The 20680-nt window shown below is 33.7% G+C and overlaps 1 protein-coding gene and 1 long non-coding RNA gene across 3 annotated transcripts; one reads left to right on the plus strand and one right to left on the minus strand.

The window, feature by feature from the left end:
* Nucleotides 1-472: 472 nt before the first annotated feature.
* Nucleotides 473-20456, plus strand: cabp4 (calcium binding protein 4). Of its 2 annotated transcripts, XM_051116761.1 has the most exons (8): nt 473-567; nt 6912-6947; nt 7031-7223; nt 13416-13446; nt 15066-15209; nt 17275-17384; nt 17532-17679; nt 20243-20456. In XM_051116761.1, exons 2-8 carry the CDS (start codon nt 6913-6915, stop codon nt 20269-20271), a joined length of 690 nt encoding a protein of 229 aa, XP_050972718.1. In that variant the 5' UTR covers nt 473-567; nt 6912; the 3' UTR covers nt 20272-20456. The 2 variants fall into 2 exon arrangements, with proteins under 2 accessions (XP_050972718.1, XP_050972717.1); XM_051116760.1 differs by lacking the exon at nt 473-567 and having other exon boundaries at nt 6894-6947.
* LOC127169414 (uncharacterized) lies at nt 7166-20210 on the minus strand. Its single transcript, XR_007828240.1, has 4 exons — nt 19956-20210; nt 17515-17717; nt 17273-17407; nt 7166-7239 (listed from the first exon to the last, which is right to left on the minus strand). It is a non-coding gene; the product is annotated as an uncharacterized LOC127169414 (long non-coding RNA).
* Nucleotides 20457-20680: the final 224 nt, after the last annotated feature.

The raw sequence follows: 20680 nt of genomic DNA on the forward strand, positions 1-20680 counted from the left end.
TAAGAATCAAGTGTAATTTATGTAAACCTTCGAATGGCCATTTTTATAAATTCAGCTATTATTTTCTCTTGTGGACTATACAGTATGTAAACATCTTTTATGTGTCACTACTAAATAAAAAAAATAACATGCATTTTGTATGATCCCTCTTATTTTGGTAAAATAATTAACATTTTACAGATTCTGCAAGGTGTATGTAAAATTTTGACCTCAAATATATATATGCAAACTCCATGTAAAAGTAAATTTTGCATTCGATGTCCCCATTTAAGGCACCAACTAGCTGGAGTTTTTTTTACATTGTGCCATAATAGAAAAATGCAGAGCAATGTGTATGTTCCAGACGGTCACATTCACAGGAACACTTGCACGGCTTAAACCAAACACATCATCAACATGCTCATCTCACATGCTAATCCAAACATATTTAGACAGATTATCACCTACTTAGATTATCAAAGGAGGGTGAAGGGTCACTTTCTACAGTCAATCCGCACATTCTCTCAGAGGAGAAGGAATTGACTCGAGTGGTTCTGGATTGTCCGTTTTTCTCTTCTCATTCTGAAGGTAAGTTGAAAAACAATATAGCAGGATTTAAGAGGCATCTTACATAACTCTTTCAACTAGCAAAAAGCTCTTTCGTGGTTGCAAACAGGCCTAATTGTCTTCAAACGTCACTAACAACAAAGCAACATATCAGGCACATGGTGACAGCCATAGCAGCAGTCTTTTTCAAAATGCTTTGCTGTATTAGTACAGAAAATGACAGGAAGCGAAGCATTCAGACTGTAATTACTGAAACATATGCGGAAAATAATTACAGTAATGTTGAAGACATGAGTGACAGCCACAGAGGAGTGATGAGCCTTTGAAAGCAGTCAGATGTAAAGTTTGTCTAAATGTAAACAGCTACCCTAAACAAAGCAGCTGATAGTGGATTGTTCGGGGCTGCCAGGCCGAGCAAGATAAATCCCATCGCTGCATGGCCATAATGGCAAAGGAGGGGGCCGGCCTCATTTCAGTGCCATGACACAAAATCGGTAATGGGGATCGATCGCGCCAGTCTGAGCGTTCCATGGGTATTGTTCTGTGGCTTGTTTTCAAATGTAACCCAGGAAAGTTCTTGCAATCTGTGATTGATCTAGTGCCAAAGGCCTTGTGATGGATCTCATGAGAATATCACAAAACAAGGCAGAAATACTGTAGTGTACAAGAGGCTTTAAATAACATTTTATACTGTACATCCTTAGCACACATGCACACTAACATACTGTATGTTATTCAAAAGTTCACATTAAATGAAAGTGGCAGTGAGGACTTGTAAAACATTTTTTATTTTAAATAAATGCTGTTCTTTTGAACTTCTTGAATACTAAGATATGTTTCTTGAGCAACAAATCAGCATATCAGAATCATTTTGTTGAAGAATCATGACGCTAAAGACTAACGGCTGCTGAAAATTCAGCTTTGCCATCACAAGAATAAATTAAATTTTGAACATATATTAAAATAGATTTTAAATTGTAGTATTTCACAATATTACTGTTTACAAAAAATTAACCATTGGTGAGCATAAGATCAAACTTTTGAATAGTACTGCATGTATGATTTTTTTTAAAGGGGTCATCAGATGCCCATTTTCCACAACTTGATATGATTCTTTAGGGTCTTAATGAAAAGTCTATAATATACTTTGGTTAAAAATTCTCAATGGTTTTGTAAAACAACACCCTTTTAACCTTGTCAAAATGAGCTCTGTAAAAATCATCCCATTCTGAGGGATTGTTCCTTTAAATGCAAATGAGCTCTGCTCGCCCCGCCCCTCTCTACTCTCTGTGGAGTGACAAGCTGCTCTGAGAGATTGTTTACTTTAGCCGCATTTAACGCGTTTAGCCGCAAAACTTGCTAACTAGCATGTTATTAGGAAAGGTGATTGCAGAGATTCATTAAAAAAACCTTATACTCACTTCTGCTGTAAGTGAAGCTGGATCATGAATGATTTGCGAACATAGACGCATTTATGTAGACCGGGAGGTCTACATTTCCTTTACAAACAAACGTAATCCACTGAATCTTCAGCGGCTCAGATGTCGGGAGTAAATGACGACCACTATGTTCATTATTACATCCAGCAACACAACACCTCAATCGCTCAATCAGAGATATTCTTGTCTAATTTACATCCCTGCTCTGGCATCAAAACAATGGAGGTCGGACTGTTGCAGCTGATCTGAGGTAAAACGCTGATGTCAATCAACTATCGTGTGAGCGGCCTCTGTGGTTGTGACGCCACTATGACAGGCATCTGAGAATGGCTCGATTTGAAAAAGGGGATACTATTTTTACAGATTAATTAAAAACCACTGCATGGATTTTTATCATTATATGGTAGTTTTGTACATACACTGCCAACACACATTAATGTTCAAACAACATGAAAAAGTAAACTCTGTATCCGATGACCCCTTTAAAGAGTCTTTGAATTGACTTCTGTGCTTTTTCTGTGCTTGAACATTTTTTTTCTTTTTCGCATTTTTACATATTCATGATGACATTTAGTATGTTTATTAAGCCATTTCCTTAAGGTTTTACTATCACTGCGGGACATTTGTTCCCCATAATGTAAACAGAACATGACCACACACAGATCCCCTTACAAATAACTGCAGTTATCCACCTTATTCTTCAACATGGAAGTAAGTCTACAGGCGAGACTTCCGTTTCATTAGCCTCTATAGGGAAAAAATGAGAAGAATAACAAACAACGTGCAGTAAACGGCAAAACTGTTTGCACTACAAACCAATGTGTTCATAATTCAGATAATACATTAAAATAATATGGTAAGACACACCAATTTGCAATATTTAGCAGCAAAACAAGCTGTTTTGTACAGCTAAAAATAGCAGGGCGCAGATGAGATCGGAAGCCAAACCCATAACAACAGGTATGTTCGACTTGAACCAAGCGGTCAATGAGATTAAATTTTTGTTCTGGAAGTGGAATTCTCCTTTAAGTAAATAAGAAAAGACATTTGGATCACGTGTCGATTGATCAAATAAGGCAATACAGTGATCTGTCACACGTCACACGTTACAGAGCCACAAAACTGTATTTATTGTTTAAATATCTTGAAAAATTACATTTTAAAGCTAACCTAAAGTAACCTGCTCTGTCTTGTCTGTCGGCATGTTGGCAGTTTCCTCTTTGTTCTGCAATGTATTTTTCACTGCGTGAAAACATGATATGTAGTGTGAGACATAGCAACAGTAACTAAGGAGAGAGGGTAATCATAACTCTGTACGGAAATGATTAAAAGTGCACATTGTTTCACCCCCTCCAGTGGACATTTTTGTTGGAAACTGCAGATATGGACCTATTGGTACATATTTCACGTCTCGCGAAAATGTTCCCACAGGTACGTTTTTGTCATTAGATCAGGTTGCATAAATGCAAGATAAGTAGTTACAATCATAAGAAGTTGTAATTATGTAAGGCAAGAATGGAATTGTGAGATATAAAAATCATACTGTGCTAAGACTTTTTTCCTGAGCCCAAAATGGACTTCCATACATATTTTATAGGCGGAAATCATTAAGCTTATAATGTATCAATTTTGGTTCCTTGCAAGGTTTCTCCCTATCGGTTTTAAATTCTTAGGGAGTTTTTACTGCAGCTGGCTGCTTTAGAACTATATAGCCTTGTATTATAATAAACAATACACAAATAAATAGAACTGATATCAGTTTGATTTTTGACATTAAAAAGTTTTTCAAAGTTCTAACACTAGTGACACTTCAATAAAAAGTCTGTCCTAATGATTCTATTCAGCATTCACCTGTCAAACAGCAAGACAAAGCCATTTGAAAGCCTGTATCTGATGCCCTTGGCTAGAAAAGATATCTCAATGTGATTGAGTCTTTCAGATTTCTATCGCTGAAGGTCCACGTTCGATCTAATCTGCATCTGTCAGATGCAGTCATTTTTGGAAGGCCAGCTCTGAAAGGTGGCTGCCATATAAAACTTTACTTTATGAACTTTGGAAAAAAAAAACAACAACTATGTGGAGAAATGTCACTGTTTTCAGCATTCCAGCAGACCAGTCACCTCAAATGTAATTTTAGAAGTAATTACTTTTTGTGTATCACAACTCGCATCGAAAAGGTCCAGTATCTTATCGTAATTAAGGGAAAAAAAAAAAAAAAAAAAAGGGAGCAACCTCATCTTCTCTGCCCCAGCACAGCTTTGGCTCTCTTAGATGATTCTATCAGTTTGTTCCATAATTATCCCCACACTCCTCTGTTAAATTATTCCAATTAGAGGAATTAGGGGCTGAAATTGCTTGTGTCAACGTGCTGATTGACAGCAATTGGTCACTTAGTTTAATAACTCTCATAGATTAGCGAGGCAGGTTTTTCCTCTCGGTGAGAGTCACTAGTGCGCTGAAATAAATTCACCAAATTACCCAGAGCAGACAGAGTCCACGTACTGTCTTTTCATACGTTTAATCTCATTTGAAATATGAATAATCAGTTTGCTGTGACTGTGTGCTATGAAGACTCAAAAGTAATTAGGAATTTTCTAAAGTAAGCTTTTAACTACATTTCCTTCAGATTTAATTTATTGAGCCAACATACTGATTTATTTCAATACACCACAAAAATGATTAGAATTAACCTAGAGGGTTCGTTTCAAAATGTAAAAAACTCATTCACCTCTTTTAAGAGACATAACAGCCAAATAAATACATGTGGATATAATATATTGATTTAAATTAAATTACTGCATATTTTATCTGCAGTCGATATTAATCTAAAGCTTTGACTAAGAAAAATGAGTCAATTTTTTAAAAAACAACTGCTGTAGCAACAAGATGAAGGGTGCAGCTGTTGCGCTAAAGTTTGCAGAGGTCATTTTCATTACAATTGCAATTTTGCACCAACTGTGAAATTTGGTTGATGATCTGGGGGTGCTTTAGCAAAGCTGGAATCGGGGCATTTGTCTTTGTGAAGGGTGCATGAATCAAGGTTGTCCTGGAAGAAAACTTGCTTCTTTATAATCTGACAATGTTCCCCAACTCTGAGGATTGTTTTTTCCAGCAGGACAATGCTCCATGCCACACAGTCAGGTCAATCAAGGTGTGGATGGAGGATCACCAGATCAAGACCCTGTCATTGCCAGCCCAATTTCCAGACCTGAACCCCATTTTAAAAAACTCTGAAATGTGATTAAGAGGAAGATGGATGATCAGAAACCATCACACAAAGCTGAGCTGCTTGAATGTTTGCTCCAGGAGTGACATAAAGTCACCCAATAGCAATGTGGAGAGCATGCCAAGCAGTGTGTTGGGCTTGTTACACAAAAAAATATTTTTCTTATTACTAGTTACTCCTTTCAAAAGTAATATTTACATAACTTTACTTATCTCTTCCAGGCAACAGTAATTAGTTATACTACAAGTTACATTACTTTTCCATTACACCTCAAAAAATTGGTAAATGCATCATTTTTGCAGTCTGTGAATCCATGTAAGTTACAGATAAATCAAGAGTACAACTGGCTCAAACGGATGACAATCCACCTTTTTCTTAAATAACTTCTGTTAATAAAGCAGCACCACAGTAAAATTAGTTGTTCCAATTTAGCAGACTTTAAGTATGCCAGCTTAGTATACCAAAAGCATAATTGCAGGGTATTTTTATTTTGTAGTATACTTGGCACAAAATAAATGTATTTCAAATACATTTTTGTTTTTTCCCCACTAGGGAGAACTTTTGTGTAATTTGGTTTTTGCAATTCTGCTGGAGAGGTCTTTGCAGAATAATGGGTAATGTAGTTTTTAACTAGTAAATTAATTGTTATACATTATTATTTAAAAAAAGATTAATAATGAAGAAAGAGAATAATGTAGGATGATAGCTATTACAAATGCATATACCAATTTTGCAGCTCCCTAAAGTCTTTAAAGATTTACAAGTTATCTTTTTAAATTAAATTCCCCTATGGAGAAAATGAACAGGATTTTTACTTTAGGGTGCTGATTGGTGTACTCTATACAGTGTGGATAACACTATCTAGCATAATTTGGTCTTGGACTAGCCTGAAATTTGAAGGAAAAATTGCACTTTGCTATCCACTTAACATTGTCGCCTAAGAAAAACTATTAAGACATTGAAGACATTTTTTTAGTTTTTTTTTTTTCAAAGCAATGATTGGTGCACAACAGATTTATACAGAACCAAAATGCCAAGGGATTAAAAAATAAATGTTTTTGCGTGAACAATTTGCTCATTTTGAATTCATGCTTGTTGCTTGTAAGGAGCCATTGACAATTTCGGTTCTAATGACTTGTTTGATGGGCAGAGGACAGACAGGGGTTCGTTGCTTTGCTTGGGCATATTAAAGTGTTGATTGTAATTTATAGGCTGTCTGTGCAGCTGTCGGCCTCTATTGTAATCTAATTCAGCGCTCGGAGGAATAGTCCGTCCTCTTAGATCTGCCGCTAACGTGCGTTTGATTATGCCACGTGTCCTTCTCTTCAAACAGAAGGCTTTCTACAAAGGGAAAAAGAATAGCATCAAACTGGTGCCATTTGAAATCGTCATTGTAATTCCTGCCTATGACCTTTTGGAGAATTATAATGCCAGGAAGTGACCCAACGGGCATTTTCTCAACTGGAATCAGGCCTCTGCCCAACCACTGCAAACTGGGGTAAAACAGGTTGCCCAGAAAGCTGCTGTTATGTTTTATACATGTCAACGTCAATGGGCATGGTTGCATGAATGATACATGAAGAGTTATGTAACTACAATGTCAGTGTGGACGAACTAGCAGACGAGACGAGAAAGAACAACATGAGTAAATTTTTCTGAACATCTAAAATCTTCCCTTTCTCCTTCTTGTTATCTCCAAGCATGTCTCAGAGGAGTAAAACATCTTCAAAAGAAAGGTACGGCTGGTTCTAAATCAATACTTGCGTTGGTTGCAGTGATGTGCGGTGGGGTCACTACAGCTCTTCTCTTCCTTTAACAGCTCCTCTGTTCCTCCAACAACATCAGACGCTCATCCTCCACGCTCTGCTCTTCGTAACTCCTCCAAAGATTCGAAAAACTCAGGACACAGGGGCTCATCTGGCAGCCAAGGACGCCGCGGCAGTAGATCTTTCAGCCAGAATTCAGCAATTGCTGCAGCGTATACACAATACCTCAACGCTCTCTTTGGACAGGTGAACCACAGTAGATCTGTAGAAAAGAATATTTTTAGACAGGTGATTACAAAACTAATAGAAAGGCTCCAAAACATACTATGGTAGTACCATACTATTATTACCAAAGGCGGAACAAAAGAGCGCTAGCCATTTGAAGTGCACCACACGCACCGTTTATCCGCTCGGATCAAAGTTCAAACGGCGGCACGGCGCTAACTTACTAGAGCAGCTGCGTTCACTCTCTGATGAGTTTCGGTCACTAAAGAGTGTTGTGAGATCCAGTGTGAAGCGCTTGAAATCAGTGAAGGACACAAATGAATCGGTTTAAAACCAGATGAAACAACGCTGACAAACAGGAGAAATGCTGTGCCCAACAACACAGTCAGAAGCCTTTTTAATCTACAAATCGCCATCATAGGGCTGGGCGATATGGGCAAAAAAATTATCACAATAATTTTTTTTTATATTAGTCGATATCGAAAATTAGCACGATAAATGTCAAATCTTTATTTCTTTCAAGTTTAAAGTCAGATTTTTGCTCCGAAGTGAAAGTTGTAGAAACCAGACCTTAACAAAATAAATATCTAAATAGAAAAATACATTTCTGCAAGTTCTAATGAGTTATATTGTTTCAAATCAAGAAACAGGTTTGGGTTGTCTGATAATGATGATAATAATAATATTAATAATAACAATAATAATAATAATAATGATAATAATAATAATAATAATAATAACACCTTTTTGTCTCTTAGAAATGCACATTTGATAGTAGCTTGAGGATGCAGGGGTAATTTTTTGTTTATTACCACTCAGTAACATCTGTAAAAATTGTAGCAACCTGTTTTATATGGTTAAATTTATTCTGACTCACTTTTTTTTTAAGCATTGGTCTCCCATAGTAGCGAGCTTAAATTTTAAATCATGATAAACACAGTTAAAACCACACATAATGGTACCTCAATACCATGGAAAAATATAACTACACGGTTTTATAGGTAGCCTTTTTGTATGAAAAACGGTAGTCTAAAAACATTCAGTATAAATGCACACATGCTATAGCTTAATCACATATACATACATACTGTAATTATATACCATTACTCCTGTAATAAAATTCAATGTGAATGTCCCACATTGCTGCCACAATACTATGGTGCAGTGAGTGTTACTACGGTAAATCCATGGTAAATGATGGCGATGTGTAGATTGAAAAGTCTTCTGACTGTCTCGCTGCACACAGCTTTAAACTAGTTTGAATTACAGAGTCATTTGTGTTCATCGCTGAATTCAAGTATTTCACACTGGATCTCACAGCACTGTTCAGTGCTCCGTATGGCGTCTCTTGCGCGTTCAAGTTCATTATTTCAAATGTAGGCGCGCAGCAGCCGCTCATAACGGAAGTGGATAAACAGTCCGTGTGGCGCGATTCAAATAAGTCGCGGTGTTACCTTTCGCTTTTGGCACATAAAAATTATACTGAACATTTATCGAACTCTTCATATCGTTTTATCGAGGAAAATTATATCGCGATAATTATCATTATCGAATTATCGCCCAGCCCTACGCCATCATTTACCATAGATTTACTGTAGTATCACTAACTGCTCAGTGGTATTGTGTCAGAAATGTGGGTATATTTGCGTCAAATTTTATTATATTATTAATATAGACATGTATTAAATGTATTGAAGGAGGAGTAATGGAATAAAATTACAGCATTTTTTGTGATTATGCTATAGCATTTATGCTTTTATACTAAATGTATTTAGACTACTGTTTTTCATACAAATAGCTAGGAACCATATTACATTTTTACCATGGTATTGACATGATATATATGTGGGTTTTAACTATTATTATCATGGATACTATTGAAAAGCAATGGTTAATAAAAATAAATAAATAAATAATTTAAAAAACTCAAACAGTCAGAATAATTACATTTCATCATATGAAAATGACGTTGATACAATTTTTACATTTTATTACTGATTTTGATAATAAACATAAATCTACATCTGCATCCTAACTCAAGCTATCAAATGTGTATTTCCAAGAGACAAAAAAAGTTTTATTATTAATATTATCAAGCAACACAAACCTGATTTGAAACAATATTACTCATTAAAACTGCAGAACTAAGAATTTTTTTTTTCAATTACGATATTTATTTTGTTAAGAAAAAATGACTGGAAAAAGTGTAAAAAATAAAAAAAAAACATGAAGTGTTTGTCATGTTCTGACCATATAGAATTGTTTAAAGCCACAGTTAACCATCTGGTTTGTACAACTTTCACATTATAGCAAAAAGCTGCCTTTAAACTTGAAAGAAATAAAAAGTTATCATGATGATTATCGATATCGACTGATAATTTTTTGGCCATATCGCCCAGCCACTTGGAGCAACAAATCAAATATGGCAATCACCCTTACATGTACTACTATAGTATTTTTTATTATGAATTAGAGTTTTAAAAAATATTTTTTCATGTTTTATTTTTGTTTAAGCTTTAGTAAATTATTTTATTTCCCCATTTTTATTTTTGTAAAATAGTTCTATTAATTAATATTTATATTAATAATTTAAAAAAATATTTCAGCTCTTGCCAATGCAACATCTCTACTTTTTATTTATTTTTAAGTTTTTCATCTAATATTTATAATTAAGGCTGTCAAACGAATCACATCCAAAATAAAAGTTTCTGTTTACATACTAATATGTGTGTTGCTGTGTATATTTATTATGCATATATAAATACACCTGCATGTATATATTAAGGAAAGATTTTACATTTAGATATAAAATATTTAGATTTATATATAATCTAAATTAATTACAAGTATATATATATATATATATATATATACACACACACACACACACACACACACACACGTAACGTTAACATAAACTTGTATATTGGATGCGATTAATCACGATTAATTGTTTGAAAGCCCTATTTATAATAGAATATTTTATATTAACATATTAAAATACATTACAATTTAATATAATATAATATTTTATATTAAACTGTAATTATTAAAATATATAAAATATAACTGTAATATATCATATTATATCTAGCATTCTATTTTATTTAAATTGTTGAAAAACATTTTTAATAGTTTAGTTTACAAAAACAACACTTCAGCATTATGCTATTACCATCTGATACATCACTGTACCACAGTATTGCCATGTTACCGAAAAAATTAATAAATAAACAAACAAACCACCCTATGCAGGTCTCATATCTTGGCCAAGATAGGAGACCACCCTATCTTGGCTAGGAAGGTGTTCAGTTGGTTTAGTGGGGTGACCAGTTGGTCTCCCAGACTGACCAAGCTGAAAAGTGCCCAAAACCACTCTAAAACCAGCCTGAGAGATCAACTAAAAATGGCAAACTAGCTTTAAGATGTCTTTAGATATTCATTTTTTGATAACCGTCTAATGTTAGGCAGGTTTTTTTTTTTTTTTTTTACTTATTTACACCGATATATTCAGGATGACACATCAATGTGTCTTTATTTAGCATGAGGTCAGGTTCATAATCTGTGAAACGTCTGCTGAGAAAATATTGCTGCCTGTCAACACACTACCTTCCTCCTCAATCAGGTCAATAACAAGTGCCAAGACAAATTATTTTGGTACACTGAAGCTTCGACCTAAGCTAGCTTCTGCTTTTAAAACCGACACTGAATTTACTGAATCATAGTCATTTAAACTCAGAGGTGCTTGATTATATTTTCAAGAGTACATCTGGAGATCAGAGAGAGCCAGCGAGCATGTAAAAGCCAGAAGACAGAGAGGATGCAGAACAGTAAGAGAGAAATAATGGATAGAGTCTAAAAGACAAACAAGACAAAGGTGCGCCGACATAAAATGGAGAATATATCGCCATATGCATAACCTAAAGCTCCATGGCTTCTGCTTGGCAGAATCGGAGGGATGAATGAAATAAAAACTGATAGATAAGGGACCCTATTAGCATATATCCGAGGGTAAATAGCCTGAAGCAACTCACCAAGTTGCATAACCACTACCTCTGCCAGAGAACTCTATGAGTAATGCATTATTTTTAATAATAAATATGTGTTTTTAGGGAATTCGGAGGTCAGAAGTCCAGTGAATGCAGTGAATGAAAAATTCGAAAGACAGCAATGCCCTCAGGCACCAGCTTTACAAATCAATTAGTAGAAGTTTTATTATATATACCCATGCCACATTGGATTAACAACGCAGTTACAAGGTTATCTAGTTGGCTGTTTTGATTCTAAAATACTTCATATGTAGAAAGATTATTTATGACGAATTTTATTTATATAATTTTTTACCTATGAGAACAAAATCATTGGATTTGTAAGACAGGACAGTGTTCACGATTTCATTTTATCAAGCTATTGGCTCAAAGGTTTTTAAAATATTTTTTTTTTTTATGTTAAAGACTACCGTGCAAAATCTGTTATACCACAAAGTGAAGCTACACACCAGGTTTGCTTACATAAATAAATAAAAGTATATAAAAATATATATTAAAATATATTTAAAAAATACATGAAAAAAAAAAATCTGTTTAATAATAATCACAGGAATCTTAAAAAAAAGTGCATCCATTTGTACAGTACCAGTAAAAAGTTTTTTTTAATGTTTTTCATAAGATTTTTAATGTTTTTTAAAGAAGTCTCTTCTGCTCACCAAGCCTGCATTTATTTGATCCAAAGTACAGCAAAAGCAGTAATATTGTGAAATAGGTTTACTATTTAAAGTATCTGCTTTCTATTTGAATATGTTTTACGTAATTTATTCCTGTGATCAAAGCAACATTTTCAGCATCATTACTCAGTGTCACATGATCCTTCAGAAATCATTCTAATATTCTGATTTGCTGTTCAAGAAACACTTATTATTATCAATATTTAAAACAGCTGATTGCATTTTTTTCTGGATTCTTTGATGAATAGAAAGAACTAAAGATCTGCATTTCTCTGAAATAAAAAGCTTTGGTGACATTATACACTATACCATTCAAAAGCTTGGAGTCAGTATGTATATATACTGACTCCATGTATTTTTTTTGGAGAAAGAAATTATAGAAATTAATATTTTTATTTAGCAAGGATGCTTTAAATTGCTCAAAAGTGACTATAAAGACATTTATAATGTTACAAAAGATTTCTATTTCAGATAAATGCTGTTCTTCTGAACTTTCCATTCATCGAAGAAACCTGAAAAAGAATTATACTTTTTTTTTTTTTTTTTTTTTTTTTTTTTTTTTTTGAGCAGCATATCAGCATATTAGAATGATTTCTTAAGGATCATGTGACACTGAAGTAATGATGCTAAACAATCAGCTTTGAAATCACAGGAATAAATTACATTTTAAAATGTATTAAAATACAACAAAAATAGTCATTTTAAATAGTAAAAATATTAAAACAAAATTTCTTATTTGCCGTACTTTGGATCAAATAAATGCAGGCTTGGTAAGCAGAAGAGACTTCTTTACATTGAAACTCTGACTTTGACTGGTGTATGTAGAGTGTATGTGTATGTATATGGATCTATTTCTGAAAGTGCTATCAGATAAATACTGTATATTTGTTTGAAATTAAGTCAAACTATTTTAAGTCAAATTTATTTGTATAGCATTAATGCACGTGTATTTGCATGATTTAATCATATTAAAGCATGCATATGTGCATTAATCTAAATAAAACTGCAATCGAGGATATCATTTATGAAATATAGCAATAATATAGTCCTTAAACAGTTTCTCTCCTAAACATTCTTTCTGTTTTTTCCTCTAAAACACATTGTCCCTTAACCATATACACATTTTATGTTTGCAAAACAAGTTAATTTTTTTTCCCCTGAATCTCTCGCCATTTTTTGTTTGTGTGAGTGTTGACGTGAGGCATGGTAGGGCATGTTATGGTGTAATCCAATTATACAATCTCCCCCCCACCCCGCTCTATGCGTCATTGTGCCACTGAGCAGCTTTGATAAGCGTGCTAACATAAACCTCAGTTATTAGTGATTAAAAATGGGCGATGTCTCTAAGGACGCTCAGCTCTCATGCTGTAATAATTTCCATATTTAGCTGTTTTTTGTGTCACGATTTTTTTTCCTCATTGTCATTTTGCTCTCTCATCTCTCTGTCCTTCTACCTCTCTCTCGCTCACTCTCCCATTTACTTTCACCAGGACAGAGATTTACTGCCAGAGGAACTAGATGGTATGTACAGAAAATGCATATTTAATATCCGAGCCAGTGCGCAGTGCCTAGAGAGACACAATACAATTGCTACTACACATCCAGCATAAGATAAATAACTGACAAAACTCAATAACATCTGACACAAATAAATTTGATTAAAAATGGATTGGTATTGTCATGAATGGTGAATGGCATACAGTGGATGAAGACGTAAGCAGCATTAATAATACCAGAGCAGTGAGTCAGCCTGTGCTGATGGTCACATACCAGCTTTAGCTGCACGGTCCTATAGATTATAACTGGAAGAAGCCTTTTCTGCTCATCAAGGCTGCATTTATTTGATTAAAAATAAAGAAAAAACTGTAATAGTGTGAAATATTATTGCAATTTTAAATAGTGGTTTTCTATTTTAATATTTATTTCTATTATAATTTTCCTGTGAATTTTCAGTATCTTTACTCCAGTCTTCAGTGTCAAATGATCCTTCAGAAATTAATTTAATATGCTGATTTTGTATCAATGTTGTGCTGCTTATTTTTTGTTGGAATCTGTGTGTTTTTCAGGATTCCTTGATGAATAAAATGTTAAAAAAAACCGCATTTATTTAAACAAATCTTTTGTAACAATATACACTACCATTCAAAGTTTGGGGTCAGTAAATTCTTTTCTTTCTTTCTTTCTTTGAAAGAAATGAATACTTTTATTCAGCAAGGATGTGCTAAATTAATAAAAAGGGATAGTAAAAACTTACTGTTAGAAAAGATTTCTATTTTGAATAAATGCTGTTCTTTTTAATTTTTATTCATCAAAGAATCCTGATAAAATTATTACAGGTCCAAAAAAATATTAAGCAGCACAACTGTTTCCAACACTGACAATAAATCAGCGTATTAGAATTATTTCTGAAGAATCATGCAACACTGAAGACTGGAGTAATGGCTGATAAAAATTCAGCTTTGCATCACAGAAATAAATTATATTTTGAAGTATATTAAAATAGAAAACTGTTATTTTTAATTGCAATAATATTTCATAATATTACATTTGTTTACAACATTACATCAAATAAATGGAACTTTATTGAGCATAAGAAAACTTCTTTAAAAAACATCAAAAGTCCTACTGAGTATACTGCCATTCAAAGGTTTGGGATCAGAGGTATTTATATATCTGCTAATTATACTGTACGCAACATTTGCAATTTTTGCAAACCTTCTACAGAAATGTGTCTAAAATCAGTTTAAAAACCCCATCCGTGTGATTTTGCAATTTCATTAAATAATTACTTAAATAAAACATTAAATAAACATGTAAAATCACAACAATACATTTTATAAAATAATACATGTTAAATACTAAACTAATAAATAATAAATATAGTCTGGATAAATCTGAGGTGGCAAAGACTAGTAATGTCGTTCCCATTTCACAAAGGGTAACAGACAGATGCGTTTATATATGTAATAAATTAAAGAATAAAAACATGGGATTTGTACCTCTAAAAGTTTAATAAATGTAATACAACAACAAAGTGCACCGTTCACCATTCAGAGCAATACCTAAGCTGACTACTATATACTGTAAGTTGAAGAAAAGTTGGCAGTGTGATTAAATGATTACACTTCTTTTCCTTTTAGAGCTGCATGTAGCATTTAAAGAGTTTGACTATGACCAGGATGGGTATTTACACTACAAAGATGTCGCAGACTGCATGAGAACCATGGGATACATGCCAACAGAGATGGAACTGATTGAGATCGTTCAGCAGATAAAAATGAAATGTGAGTCTGTGTGTGCATGTGTGAGTGTTTCTATTTATACTCTAATCTTTTGACCTACAGTTGAAGTCAAAAGTTTACATACACCTTGCATCTGCAAAATGTGAATTATTTTACCAAACTAAGAGGGATCATACAAAATGCATGTTATTTTTATTTGGTACTGACCTGAATGAGATATTTCACATAAAAAATGTTTCAGTTGTAAAGAAATTGTGTTTCAGGATTTTTCTTCATATATATATTTTCTTCCAAAATGCAGTTTAAATGTGGCTTCAACCAATCTCAGCCGAGGAAAAAGGGTCTTATCTAGCAAAACGATAGGTTATTTTCATTTAAAAAATACAATATAAATACTTTTTAATCTCAAACACTTGTCTTGTCTTACTCTGCCTGCACTCTGTGTATTCTGACTCAAGACAGTTAGGGTATGTCGAAAAACTCCCATCGTATTTCAAAATCATCCTACATCACCGCAGAAGTACCGATACAGTCTTTGCAAAGTGAACATGCAAAGAAGATCAAACACCCTTAACAAAAAAGGTAAAACAGCGATATAGGGCGATTTTGAAGTTGAGGGAGAACATGAGATGGGAGTTTTTCGGCATACCCTAACTGTCATGAACCGGAACAAAAACAGTTCAGGCAGAGTAAGACGACAAGCATTTGACATTAAAAATTATATAAATTGTATTATTTTTATGAAAATAATAGATCGTTTTGTTAGATAAGACCCTTATTTCTCGGCTGGGATTGTTTACAACCGCATTTGGGATCGTTTGAAGCCGCATTTAAACTGCATTTTGGAAGTTCAAACACGGGGCACAATATCAGTCCATTATATGGAGAAAAATGCAGAAATGTTTTCCTCAAAAAACATAATTTCTTTACGACTAAAGAAAGAAAGACATGAACATCTTGGATGACAATGGGGTGAGTACATTATCTGTAAATTTTTGTTCTGGAAGTGGACTCCTTTAAGAGTCAGGGATGAAAACATTTTGAATTTGAAGATCAGATTAAATTTAATTGATTGTGTCTTTTGGTCTTGACTAGATTTAAGTTTATTGCCACATCATCTTTACAGGCTATTTACATTTGAAAAACAATACAGTAGTACACAATACAAAATACAAAAATGTACATAAAGCAATTATAAAAGAAATACATTTTTTAAAAGAAATTGTAAAAGTTTGGATCCATCTTATAAAACAAGTCCTTAAAAGTTTTTTCTTCTGATAAACTTGTTAGTATCTTCTGTAGCTTCTGAAGGGCAGTACTAAATAAAAAAATATACAATATTTTTAGGCAAAATAAAAATGTACACCCCCATCGGAAACACCAGTGAGCATTTGACCTTCTGTAATAGTTGCATATGAGTCCCTCAGTTGTCCTCAGTGTGAAAAGCTGGATCTCAAAATCATACAATCATTGTTGGAAAGGGTTCAAATATACAAAAATGCTAAAAAGCCAAAGAATTTGTGGGACCTGAAAGAACTGTTCTGAAGAACAGTTGGCAGTTTAACTGTTCAGGACAAACAATGTACTCATGAACAACTATCAAAATAATAATAATAAAAAAAAAATAATAATAATAAAAAACAGCTGTGGATCATTCAGGTAACAACACAGTATTAAGAATCAAGTGTATGTAATCTTTTAAACGGGGTCATTTATTATTTTGGTAAACTTTTGACATCAACTGTACACTACAGTTTACAGGTTTAGGGTCAGTAAATCTTTTTAAAACTTAAAGTTTAAACTGTAAATCATCATATTAGACTGATTTCTGAAGGACCAAGTGAAACTGAATACTGTTGTATTGGCAGCTGAAAATTCAGCTTTGCATCACAGGAATAAATTGCATTTTAGAAACCATTAAAACAGTAAACAGTTATTTTAAATTGGAATAATATTTCATAATATTTCTGTTTTACAGTATTTTTGATCAAATAAATGCAGCTTTGAAACATACAAATATCTAACCAACTCCAAACTTTTGAATGGCAGTGTATATCAGTTTAAAAGTAAAGATAAATTTGTCTATGTGGTGTGTTTGTACTTACAGGGGGAGGTCACGTAGACTTTGATGATTTCTGTGAATTAATGGGGCCCCGGATGCTGGCTGAAACCGCTCACATGGTGGGTCTTAGGGAGCTGCACTGCGCTTTCAAACAGGCGAGTATGCACTCTAAAGTTCCCTTCAAAAGGAGCTCACTTTAAAGTATACATTAAATAGAGAACAAAACCCCACAAACATCAAAATGTTGTTACATTGCATGTTTTTCCAACCCATAAATTATTTTACCTCTGTGCTTCTCTTAGTTTGACTGTGACGGTGATGGACGGATCACCTATGAGGAGCTGAAGGAGTCTACAAAGACGCTGCTTGGGGAGAAACTGAAGAAGGGAGAACTGGAAGAAATTCTGACAGACATCGACCTCAACGGAGACGGGAAAGTGGACTTTGATGGTAAGGAAGGCAGCATGCTTTGAAAAATATGTGCTACTCTGTGAAGTGATGCATGTGTTTACAGGTGAGAAGGTTTTTCTCTGGATTATTGAGCTGACTAGATCATAGCTAAAGTTCACACAAATCACTGACCAGTGAACAAACAAAAAGCTGGAACTAATACAGTAGCACACACAAAACAATGACCACTTAACTCTATCTAGAGCGCTATCTAGTGGCTAGCCGATGAAACAGCGGCAGCCCTCTTTTCTCTTGAAGTAAATATGGGTCTTGGGACTTTCTTTTCTGGGGATATATGGGTAATTTGTGTAGCCTGGAGGGTTCAAACGAGGTTTAAAACTGAGGCTGTCCCCATTTGAACACATAGATACGAGCAATCCTGTACTAAAAGTGGACTGGCTAAATTTTTCATCTTCAACCAAATTCACGTCCTCAGAATGACATTTTCATTATTGGGCCTCAGTTTTAAAACCAGGTTAACTTTGCTCTAGGGGTTAACCGCAAAATGTTTTAACCTTGAGCTGTCCATATATGCCTAACACCTTTCCCTTTCCTTTACAAATACACAAAAACACTTACAAAAACCAAAGCTGCTAGGTTGGTTATTTAGATATTTATCATAGCTAGTGCCCCCAAAAAACCAAACAATACAGTACATAGGCTATACATTACACTACCAGTAAGTAAGACTTTTAATGTTTTTAAAGAAGTCTCTTCTGCTCACCAAGCCTGCATTTATTTGATCCAAAGTATGGGGGAAAAAAAAGGAAAAATTTGAAATATTTTTACTATTTCAAATAACTGTTTTCTATTTTAATATATTTTAAAATGTAATTTATTCCTGTGATTTCAAAGCTGAATTATTAGCATCATTACTCCAGTCACATGATCTTTCAGATATCATTCTAATATTCTGATTTACTGCTTAAAAAACATTTATTATTATTATTACGTTTAAAACAGCTGAGTATAATATTATCAGGTTTCTTTGATGAATAGAAAATTCAGAAGAACAACATTTATCTCAAATAGAAATCTTTTGTAACATTATAAATGTCTTGATCATCACTTTTGATCCATTTAAAGCATCCTTGATAAATAAAAGTAATAATTTCAATAATTGTACTGACTCTAAGCTTTTGAATGGTATAGCGTATAATGTTACAAAAGCTTTTTATTTCAGATAAATGTTGATCTTCTTTCTATTGATCAAAGAATCCTGAAAAAAAATGTACTCAACTGTTTTAAATATTGATACTACTACTAATAATAAATGTTCCTTGAACAGCAAATCAGAATATTAGACTGATTTCTGAAGGATCATGTGATTTTCAATACTGGAGTAATGATGCTGAAAATTCAGCTTTGATCACAGGAATAAATAACATTTTAAAATATATTCAAATAGAAAGCAGCTATTTTAAATAGTAAAAATATTTCACAATATTAGTGATTTTGCTGTATTTTGGATCAAATAAAAGCAGGCTTGGTGAGCAGAAAAGACCGTGCAGCTAAAGCTGGTATATGACCAAACGCACAGCTGACTCACTGCTTTGGTATTATTAATGCTGCTTGCGTCTTCATCCGCTGTACGCTATTCACCATTCATGACAATACCAATCCATTTTTAATCAAATTTATTTGTGTCAGATGTTATTGAGTTTTGTCAGTTATTTATCTTATGCTGGATGTGTAGTAGCAATTGTATTGTGTCTCTCTAGGCACTGCGCACTGACCTGGATATTAAATATGCATGTTTTGTACATACCATCTAGTTCCTCTGGCAGTAAATAATAATAATAATAACAACAACAATAATAATAAATGTTTCTTCAACAGCGAATCAGAATATTAGAATGATTTCTGAAGAATCATGTGACACTCAATACTGGAGTAATGATGCTTAAAATTTAGCTTTGATCACAAGAATAAATTACATTTTAAAATATATTCAAATAGAAAGCAGTTATTTGAAACAGTAAAACATATTTCTCAATATTACTGATTTTGCTGTGTTTTAGATCAAATAAATTCAGGCTTGGTGAGCAGAAGAGAACTCTTTAAAAAAAAAAAAACAACATTAAAAATCTTTTGACTGGTAGTGTATTATATCACTATACACAAACTACATTCACTCCAACTGTGGAGCAACAGACACCCCTTGCAACCTTTATACCTTATTTTTTAAATTAAAATTAGTTATAAACAAAGGAGCTTGTTCATCTTGACTTGTTAATCACAACACAACAGCAAAATGTATGTAAGCGTTTGCTTACCTTAAAGCCACCTCCAAACACTATATTGTACGTATATGAACTAACTTTGATAAGTAGTCCAAGGTCGAAAAAAACAAGCTAAATGTGTTTCAAGGATTGGATAGATATGTGAACTTATAAAAACAAACTTCAAGCTCCATTTTCACACGAATTCCGTTGATTCGTACGGAACCCCTCAAGTGACATTTCAGGGAAAAGCCTCACACTTTCTCCTGAACAACTAGAAGTAAACTAGTCGACTAAATGAGCTTACATGAACTGACACCTTTGTCTCTGTTTTCTTTCAGAGTTTGTCATGATGCTGTCTCTCCGATAGCTGGATGTTTTTATGTTTTTTCATACCTGAGAGCTCAATCAAACCTGTCAGTCAAGTTGTTAAATACGTTGTGCATAAACTATGTAGAAAGTACAGCGTACATATTTGTATTCAATAAAGGTCTAGAAAAACTGTGTGGGAATGTTCTGGTTGTTAGTCGCAGGATGGTGGATTATCTTATAAGTAGTAAGAACAGGACAACAAGTCTGCGAGTTACGAAACAAGACGCTGTTGCACAACCAGTGACGCTGCTGCGACCTAGTGGACAATATAGGTAACAGTGTTGATCACTAATTTTCAGGGAAAATTGCTAAAGCAGGACAATTCGTTTCTAAAAGATGCTAAATGAGGTTGTGATGTCATTACGCGATGACATCATTATATAATCACAACGCAAAACTGCATAGAA

Source organism: Labeo rohita, chromosome 8, assembly GCF_022985175.1.
Source record: "Labeo rohita strain BAU-BD-2019 chromosome 8, IGBB_LRoh.1.0, whole genome shotgun sequence".
In the NCBI taxonomy this organism is placed as follows: domain Eukaryota; kingdom Metazoa; phylum Chordata; class Actinopteri; order Cypriniformes; family Cyprinidae; genus Labeo; species Labeo rohita.